The sequence below is a fragment of the Anopheles aquasalis genome, chromosome Y, assembly GCF_943734665.1.
Source record: "Anopheles aquasalis chromosome Y, idAnoAquaMG_Q_19, whole genome shotgun sequence".
Classification (NCBI taxonomy): domain Eukaryota; kingdom Metazoa; phylum Arthropoda; class Insecta; order Diptera; family Culicidae; genus Anopheles; species Anopheles aquasalis.
Genome location: NC_064879.1, coordinates 707,501 through 717,500, shown reverse-complemented (window position 1 = coordinate 717,500; position 10,000 = coordinate 707,501). Strand labels below are relative to the sequence as shown.

At 49.3% G+C, this 10,000-nt stretch overlaps 1 protein-coding gene across 3 annotated transcripts in view; it reads right to left on the bottom strand.

The window, feature by feature from the left end:
- LOC126579792 (histone lysine acetyltransferase CREBBP) overlaps nucleotides 1-10,000 on the bottom strand; it is a 20,567-nt gene that overhangs the window by 5,482 nt on the left and 5,085 nt on the right. For 2 of the 3 annotated variants that reach the window (XM_050243391.1, XM_050243392.1), the window contains exons 4-9: nucleotides 2,825-10,000; nucleotides 2,431-2,720; nucleotides 2,184-2,341; nucleotides 1,295-1,399; nucleotides 223-1,168; nucleotides 1-110 (exon numbers count right to left, since the gene is read on the bottom strand). The exon at nucleotides 1-110 is cut by the window's left edge and continues 121 nt beyond it; the exon at nucleotides 2,825-10,000 is cut by the window's right edge and continues 934 nt beyond it. In XM_050243391.1, the coding sequence (XP_050099348.1) occupies nucleotides 1-110; nucleotides 223-1,168; nucleotides 1,295-1,399; nucleotides 2,184-2,341; nucleotides 2,431-2,720; nucleotides 2,825-10,000 (8,785 nt within the window). The remainder of the gene's footprint in view (nucleotides 111-222; nucleotides 1,169-1,294; nucleotides 1,400-2,183; nucleotides 2,342-2,430; nucleotides 2,721-2,824) is intronic. The other variant, XM_050243393.1, reaches the window with a different exon arrangement.

Here is a 10,000-nt window from a genome sequence, read left to right as displayed (position 1 = left end):
TTGTTGCTCTTACGCTGCGCTGCCTTCGATTTGTTCGACTTCTTGGCCTTTTTCTGGCCCTTTTTCTTCCCATCGGCGACCGTATCACTATCTTCGTTCATGGACATAATCTAAATAATGGTAATAATAATGTATACCGAATCAAAAACACACCCAGATATCGAAACGATGCGCAGTAGCAACCAGCCACCGAGCCACCAAGAGGCGTAGGCATTAGCTTACCGCGTTGGCTGCCGCTTCCTCCCGTTCTGCTTGTTTGCGCTTTTCTTCCTCCTCCTGGTCAAGTTCCTTGATGCTTTCCTCAAGTACGTTCGGCCAAAAGTCTCCCTCGAAATACGGCAACTCCGAGGCGGACTGCAGCTTGTCTTCCATCGCTTGCTTCAAAATGTCCTTGTAGTCCTGAATCGTTCGCTCAACCATCCCCTTGTCCAGCATCTTCTTATACCATTCTTGCAGCCGCTTCGGCTTCGGTATGCGCTGCTCGGGCGGATGGCAATGAAAGATGTAATCATCGCCCTCGGACGGTGGACAGGCCCAGATGTGTGCCATCGTGTAGCCGAGCTGCTTCGCGTAGTCCATATAACCGAGCAGAATCTCATGGTAGACGGCAGTACGGTACTGGCGCGGGCGGAAAAAATGCACTGAGTCGAGGTAGGCAATGTATACACGACGCGTATTTGGTGCTGCACACTCCGATCCGTACTCCTGCACATGCATACCGAAGAAGCATACATCGATACCATCCACCTCTTCGAATGCAAACAGTGCCTTCGCGCGATACGGAAATTCAGGCAGCATTTCGCCACTCTCGACGAACCGATTACGCATGCCCGGCTTCACCTCAACTAGCTTGTCCGAACTGGACACCACCCGGATGTGTACTTCGCCCGCACCCGCTTCCTTCTTCTTGAGAAAATTGTTGACACGCGTCTCGATATATGTGCCGAGCTTGGACGTAGGCAGTCGTTTCGCGTTGAACTTGTTGTCCTTGCGTTTCTGGGCCTTCTTCTTAAGGCAAGCATCGCAAACGAACCCGCCCGGCCAGATCGTCTCGAGGTAAAGGACGCAAATCTGATGTTGCTTTCGCCCACAATCCAAGCAATCGACGAACGGTTCCAGCTCTAGATGATCATTCTTCATCTCTTTGAATTGATCCTTTTTGATTTGGCTGCAAAAATCAATCAAATAGAATGCATAAGGGTTACTCACATTTCGCCTGCTCCAACAAACTGACCGAACCGACCAAATAAACTGAATCCGCAAGCGAATTCTGCCTGAATTTTTCAACACTTACGTTTGTGACTGCATTGGATCGTCTCCAAGTGTAACTGTATCGCCGGGAATCTCGTTGAAGCATTTCTGACAGTAGGTGTATCTAGTTGACAAGGCGCCGAAAGAACTGTTTAATGGAGATTGTCCATCGATCATACAAACAAGCACACATACACACACACACACACACATGGTGCGCAGCGACGGAAGGTGCGTTTTGGTGGATGATGCAGCGGAGAAGGCGAGCATAATAAATGTATGTCGGCGATAAATGTATTGATGTTGTATGTTGCACGATGCGGTGGTGAGTGTTGCATTTTTTGTTTATCAGCGATGCGATGTTCCATATTTATGGAGCGAACAGTAAACAAGCAACAGTAATTGGTTTGATTTTGAAATACATTTTTAGCGAGGTGAATAACACGTTGAATGGCGCGACAATATGGAAAAGATAAGATATGACACAAGGATAAATTAAAATCTCGTATCGACGAAATTCGACCTAGACTGGGCATTTGTACATAGCGGATGGGTGATTATTATTTTAAAACATGGTTTAGTGAAGAGCGTACATACAAATGAAGAACAAAAATAAAAACTACCGTAAGGTCCGATAGCAAAGTTTTTTTTCTTTTGATTTATAATCTCATGGTTTGATAGATTATTGGGAATGGGGTGCTAATTTGCATTCATTAGTACGTTTTTACTATACATAACTTAATTATTTATCAGATAATTGTTTGAAGAAAATGACAAACGGAAAATGACAAAAGTACGTCACATTTCCGAAAATGCTGTTGATTGTTATCCACGCATACGTATGCCTCAGTTGTGTCGTTCGATGTGATGGGATTGTTAGTATATGCACTAAAGCATGGGGTATAGCATCAACAATATGAATAGATTCTTACCGATTCTGGTAGCTGTAGTACTTGGCATCACGCGGAATCGTGCAAAGCTGCTTCCCATAGCAGCACAGCACCTGTGGGTTGAAGGTATATTTCCGGCCACAACAGTATCCTAGCGATTGCATGACAGGATCAATTTCTTGCTCAAACACTTCCGAAAGCTGGACCATAAAAGAAATGAGTAGCAGAAAAAAATTATGACCAAGGCCTATGCTTGCTTTGCCGCTTGTTTGATATTGCCAAACCATACCTTGGTACAATAACGATACACTCGGGACGTTTTGCGGTTGTAGAGCCAGGCGTTGTCAAACATCAACCATACGTCGTCGACATACTCGCGCGGATCCTGGTACGCACCACTCTCTAGCTTCTTTCGGATCGTACTGAGATCCATCGGTTGGCGCACAATATCGAAGTAATCAGGTATGCCGAGCGAATTTGGATCAACTGGCATACGGAACGGGATGGATTCCGGTTCCTGCGCGACTAGCTTTTCCAATGTTGGAATCAGCGCTTCCCGTAGCTCTTCCGGTTTGAATGCTGTAATGGAGACAGATGTTGAAATGACCACGGAAGAGTATGACGGTTGCATGCGTTGGTTGAAAGGTATTCGAAATAGTATTGTTAACACCGATAATACTCACAGCATTTCTTGCGATTATCACTGGCATTTGTTTGAATCGTCGGTTCGGGATAGATACCAGCCTTGATCTCCGTCTTGACGAGTACATTTGTCATTGGGCTGACAGACGGGGACATTGGTTCCTCCTTGAATTTCACTACGTCGAGCTTATTTTTACCACCGCCGCTACTTCCACTGCCCCCGTCGGCACCATCCATCGATTCAGTCTTGCTATCGACGCCACTAATGCTCATGCACTCGCTGCTTTTCACGCTCTTACCACCCAAATCATTTCCACTGGACGTATCCATATGATTGCTGTCGGTATCGGTATCTTCGCGTTTCAGCCCAAGTTTACCCTTATTCTTCCCGCAACCACCACCGCTGCCTCCAATGCTATCCTTGCATGGCTCTGGCGAATCATCTTTGTCGCGAGCCATGGCCGCTTCGAGCGCTGCCATTTGCGAGCTGAATGAAGAGCAGGCCATACTGCTCCGGCTCGAAGGGCCGGTTGACACCATACTCATACTACTAACACCAACTCCTGCACTAGTGGGAGTGGTGCTACCGTTAGCTATTGATATGCTGTTGTTGATGCCGGGACCGAGTATTGATGGATTTTGCTGTTGCACTGAGCCAACCACCGTGGATGCTATCGGTCCCGCCGTTGACGGTGTGGTTGTAGTTGATCCGCCACCGTTCATTGCGCTGTGATGTTGTTGCGTCGTGATGTTTGGTGCCACCAGTAGGTTAGAGATGAGTGGCGTATTGCTAGTAGCGACTGCTGCAACGGTCGAACCGATGACCATGGGTGAATTGGAAACGTCCACCGGTACGGTGACAGATTGGAGCATCATTGGAGCGCCGCCGGAAGTGGAAGTTGATGATTGAGGTGGTGGGCCTAGCACCGGCCCGTTCACAGATACCACGGAGCTGTTTGGTGTCAATCCGCCACCGCCACCACCGTAGCCCGACGTGTTGCCAAGCATATCGTTGGTCATCATGCCTCCGCAACCGACAACAGTATTCACACTTCCGCCACTACTTCCTCCACTACCTAGACCGGTCGACATCAGCCCGATATTGCGGTGTTGTACTGCCATAGTTGTGGACATCACATTACCACCAGCCTGCTGCATTGGGTTGCTTGAAGTGAGCTGAGCGTTTGCAAACATTACGCCACTCCCTACATTCGGTTGTTGCTGTTGACCCATCGTAACATTGCCTGGTGGTGCATTGCCGCTAGCGCTGAATGCTGGGGAGATGGTTGGTGGGTTGGTCATCGATTGATTGCTGCCGAGTGCGCCGGCCAGACCACCAACACCGAGTTGTTGCTGTTGTTGCTGCTGGTGTTGTTGTATGTTACCACCACCGGCCAGATTGGCGCATTTAGCTCGAACAATATCGTTGAACTGCTGCAACTGTGAACTATCAGACATTGTCGGACCATTCAAGAAAGGTTGATTCTGTGACATCCCACCAACACCTACGCCTTGCTGTTGTTGTTGCTGACCAGGGGTCATGCCTTGAGGACCGCCGATCGGTGGGGGAGCATGATTGTTTAAATGAGGCTGTTGCTGTTGTTGGGTAAACGGCGATAATCCACCGGGTAGAACCACGGTGTTGTTCACGCCCGCGACACCAGTGATGCTGTTGACACCATGTACCATGCTGTTCGGACTGGGACCAGGTTGCGACACGAACATTTGTTGAGCCGACTGTACACCTCCAAGGGCTGCCATCCGATTGGGCGGAAGTCCTTGACCCATTAAACCACCACCGGTTACCAATTGGCGTGGTGGCATTTGTGCACCTCCACTCATCATTGGACCCATTTGCGAGTGATTGAGCGGTCGAATCTGAGCGTTCGGTGGTGGAACTACCTGCTGCGGTGGTGGCCCTCCACCTGTGCCACAGCTTACCACATTGTTCATCTGCTGCATGTGCTGTACTTGTTGTTGCTGTTGATGTTGTTGCTGTTGCGCTTGCTGCTGTTGCAACTGCAGCTGTTGTTCTTTCCGCTTTTGTCGCTTTTCTTCCAGCTCTTTCTGGATTTTATAAATTTTCTCCGCTAGCAGATGATAGTACTCGGAACGCGAATTTGCCATTTCATACATGTCCCCTTCCACCTTCTTGGCATATGCAACGAGATTGTACATGCGTTTATCGAACATGGTAGATGGATCGGGTGATGGGAAGATAGCCTGCACCAGCTTGTGCACCAGATGGTTGCGTAAATCGGGTGTTACCGAATGGTGCCAATCCTTTGTTCCCTGTACCGGCATCGCAATCATGTTGTTGGAAGAATAGTTCCCGGATCCCCCTTGAGATGGGCCGCCAGCACTAGTGCCGCCGGACATCATTGTTGGCAGACCGCCACCGGTCGTGGTAGGATTGCTGGTAGCTGCTCCGCTGCTGGCTAGTGACGTAGCGACGACACCAATGCTGCCACCACTCGGTACCATCTGCTGCTGCCCAGAGTTACTAGTGTCCACATTATTAAACAATATCGGACCACTGCCGCCCGACATCGGAATGATGGGTGTCGTATTTGGTTGTTGCTGTTGCTGACCAACACCGCTACCTCCTACACCACCGGGCTGGCCGGATGTTCCCGGCTGCTGCTGCTGCTGTACCACGCTGCTAAGTGATTGCTGCTGCTGCTGCTGCATCGTGACATTCACTACATTCATTCCTTGATTTGTACTATTGTTCTGCGTAGTAACCGGTTGGCTGGCAGAACTTGTAGTAACTGCAGGAAGTATGCCACCAATACTGCTTCCATCGGCGCTGGATGTTTGCGCTACACCTTGCATCATGTTTCCGCTTGCGCCGCTGTTACTATTAGGAGGCACCAGCTGGTTCGGGGGCATGACTAACCGCATGCTAGCCGCGGTGTTGTTTCCATTGCCTACGCCCTGCGTTGTCACTGCCTGTTGCTGTTGTCCTATCAATACTCGCATACCACCGCCGGTTACACTTCCCATAGGATTCTGCTGCTGTTGTTGTGATACCAGGTTCGCCCCTGGCGGTACTGAGCTATTGTTGACGAGCTGGTGAAAAGATCGCGCTTGCGCCTGTGCTCCTACGACTGTAGCATTTCCTACGTCGGTTGTTGTCGTAGTGCTCGAGATGTGAACTTGCGCCTGTGGTCCGTCCGCCATACCGCTATCCTGCTGCGTTGGTGTTGCTCCACTCGATTGCATCAGATTGTTACAGGGATGATTGCCTGTTTGCGAAGAGTTTGAAGACATCGGCGACGGTGATTGCTGTGGAAGTGTAAGCGTTGCTTCTGGCTGCTGCTGTTGCTCTGACGATTGCTGGTCGGGCTGAGCCTGCTTGGGTAACATTTGCTGCTGCTGACTTTCGGGTTGTTGCTGTTGCAACTGCTGCAGCAATAGCAACTGCTGCTGAGGAGGCTGTTTCTGCTGGTGAACCTGCATATGCTGTTGCTGTTGTGGACTTGTAATCGGTTGCTGCGCCGATGGTGGGGGCAGATGTTGATTTGGTTCCTGTTTTGAAAAGTTCGGTTGCATTTTTGGCTGTTGCAAACCTAATTTCGGTTGGTGTTGCGGTGAAGAGAGCGCCGTAGAAGCCTTTAGTTGCTGCTGGAGTTCCTGTTTCAATTGCGGCGATGGCGATTGCGCTGGCGATGGTTTATCTTTCGAAAGCTGCTCCTCTTCTTTTGGAGCTGGCGATGGTTGACACTCTTCCTTCACCGTCACTATAGCTGGCTTCGTATCGGTCGTGCCAGTCGTGGTCTCTTTTACTGATTGACTTTGCAATCCAATCGGAATGTCCTGATCGACTTCCATCGGTTCGCTTAAGGAATCTTGCTTTTCCTTCTTAATGAGCTCCGACAGTTGCAACTTGGAATCAAGCATATTCTCCCCATCTTGCTGCTGCCCTCCTGCTTCCTGCTTTACTTTTGACAGTTCCTGTTGCTGTTCGTCGCTGGACTTCTTTTCATCTAGCTTCGTGGTATGATCCGTAGGCTTTAACTGTTCCATGGTGGTGGGTGTACCTAACTTCGACAATTCCTGCTGCTGATTGGAACTTGACGCAGCGGAAGATGAAGAGACGAGGGAAGAAACGTTTTGCACACTTTCTTGCAGCGTGTCGGATTGTGGCTTCGTTAAATCTGGCACTGGTTCGCCTAACGATGTGGAAAGATGATCTACTGGAGGTTGTTGCTTATTTTGCTCGGATTGTTCTCCTTCCAGTTTGTCCTTAATACGCTGTTTTTCCACTTGGGCTGTTTCCAAAGACTGCTGCTCTAAGGCCTCAACCCCCTGTTGTGCGACTGATGACTGTACCGGCATCGTTGATTGGCAGTCAGAATCTCTCGATTGCTGCACAATGCTTTCAGCAGGTTGATCCGCAGAATTCTTTTCCTTTAGAAGATCACTTCCTTCACTAGTTTCCATCGCTACCGATTGTTTCTCTGGTGCATCCTGTGGTTGCTGTATCTCCAGTCCCAGCTCAGAATGCTTAATTCCATCAACTGAAGTTGCTTTTGATTCCTGGTTGCTGGCACTTGCTACATCCTGCCCACTGGTATCCATTGATTCTTCTGCGCATGTTTTGTCCTGCAGCTCGGTAGGCTCGGATTTCTCCTCAAGGGTTTGCAGCTGCTCTTTTGCAACATCTGTCTCTTTTTGCTTACCCTCAGCTTGCTGTTGGTCACTTCCATCGGAGCTCTTCTCCGATTGATCGCACTGCAATTGTTTGGTTTCTTGTGCTTGAACAACATTCTGAGCGTCGACACTCATGGTTACCGTTTGATCCTGTTCCATCGGCTCGGTTGGATCTTGTTGCTGTTTCATGTCCAATTTTTCTGGAGTTTCCTGTTTGATGGGTGCAGTAGTTGCTACTGTCACCACCCCCACTACAGTGGCGCCTATTCCGGAAACGCTAACTGATGCAGCTTGTTGATCACCTATTACACCCTGTACTTCCTTAATCAAGTTTTCTGAGTTGACAGGTGTGGCCTCTACATTATCTCCCTTGCTTTCTACCGTGGCCGCACCTGTCGTAACAGTTGTACTGTCAATGTTCCTTTCAATCTTCTCACTTGGCTGCTGTTCTTGATCTTTAAGGCTGTGGGATTCCGGTGCTCGAAGCTGCTCAAGCGAAGCTTGCTTCGAAATGGAATGTGAATCTTTCTGGTCCTGTGTTGAGACTGAAGGGGTCACCGTTTTGTTTCCTGTCTGCTCGTTGGCCGCATCCTTAGGTGTTGAATATTGTTGCAACTGATCCGGCTGCTTAGCTTTGGCGCTGTCTGCTTGGACTTGTTCAGATGGCGTCAATGCTGTTGACTGAAGCTGATCTTGGCGTACCTTTTCGTCTTGCTTTATCGAATGCTGAAGTTTCTCATCGGAAACAGAAGTTTTGGATGGCTTGTCGATGTTTCCTGACTTCAGTGAATCTTGCGGCACAATGGATTGCTGCTCAGACGATTGATTTCCTTCTTGCTGCTGCTCATGCGTCTTCTGTTGCGCTTCTGGCTGGATTTCTTGCTGCTGTTGCAGCTGCGTTGATTTCTGTTCTTGATCTTTTTTCTGTTCAAGCTGCTGCTGCATTTGCTGTTGTTTTTGCAGCGCATTGACTGAGGGCGTGTTCGACTGCTGCGGTGGTGGTGGTAAAGACACTTGCTTCGCTTCATGTTGTGTAGATGACGCACCAAGCACATTTGCCGTCTGCAGCTGTTGAGTTGCTGATTGTACATGTTGCTGCTGCTGCTGCTGCTGCTGTGGCGCCTGTTGCAGCATAGACTGGGATTGCTGCTGTGGTTGGTTTGGCGCCTGTTGTATCTGACGCTGTACTAGAAGAGCCGATTTGGTATCTGTTTGTTGCAACAGCATTTGCTGCTGGGCCGAAATAGTTTGCTGCTGGAATGGCGACTGAAGACTCATCTGTTGTGGTGACTGTTGTTGCTGGACCTGATGTGTTTGCAGTTGTGATTGTGGTGTACACGATTTTTGCATCGTAAGGTCCTGTTGTTTTTGCTGCAGCTGTTGTTGCTGTTGTTGCGACGGCTGCTGTAGCTGTTGTTGCGACGGCTGCTGTAGCTGTTGTTGCGACGGCTGCTGCTGCTGCTGTTGCTGTTGCTGCTGCTGCTGCTGCTGCTGCTGCTGTTGCTGCTGCTGCTGCTGCTGCTGCTGCTGCTGCTGCTGCTGCTGCTGCTGCTGCTGCTGCTGCTGTTGCTGTTGGTGTTGTTGTTGTTGCTGCTGCTGTTGCAGTAGTAGCTGAACTTTTTTCTGTTGCAGTAAGTTATGAGATAATTGTTGCTGCTGTGAATGCTTTGTAAGTGGCACTTGTGGCACCTGCTGTTGCTGCTGCTGTGGTTGTAATGGCGGAACTAACTGCTGCTGTTGTTGCGAATCTTTATCCTGATGGCTACCTACATGTGGTTGACCCTGCTGCTGTTGCATCTTTTGAAGCTGCTGCTGCTGGTGTGATTTATGTTGTTCCTGCTTTTCTTGTTGCTGTTGCATCAGTTGTTGCTGTTGTTTTTGTGGCAACTGCTGCTGCATTTGATGTTGCTGCTGTGCTATTTGCTGCTGTAACTGCTGCTGCATGTGCTGATGCTGTTCCTGTATCATTTGTGACTGAGGTGGCTGTTGAGGATGTGCCTGCTGCGGATGAGATTGTTGATGCTGAGATTGCATTGAAACCTGTGAGTTCGATTGACCCACCTGCTGCTGCTGCTGCTGCTGCTGCTGCTGCTGCTGCTGCACATGCTGCTGCTGTTGCTGTTGTTGTTGCTGTTGTTGTTGCTGTTGTTGTTGAGACAGTTGATTTTGCTTCAGTTTATTCGTATCACGTAGAGGCAAGCATACAGGACAATCTTGTCGCTGACAATTTTTCCAATGGTTGATAATTTGACGGGAAGAAGAACAGTGTGTTTTAGGACAATTTTTACCCAACTGGCATGACTGCATGTGTGTTAGCACTTCTTTCATAGTCCGACAATGTGCCAAGGTACAATTGTTGCTGTTTGGGTTCTCGGCCTCGCGCCGCTGACATTTATGAGCGTGAAGAAGCAACACCAGCTGCTGTTGGATTAGTTTCCGCTTTTCCGGATCTGCCAGAAGCGGATTACCCGGCCCGCTGCTGATCGCAGGCCCTCCTCCGCTGCTTCCGCCGCTGGGTCCAACCGAACCAGCACTTCCGGCCGATGCCGTCACATTGACGT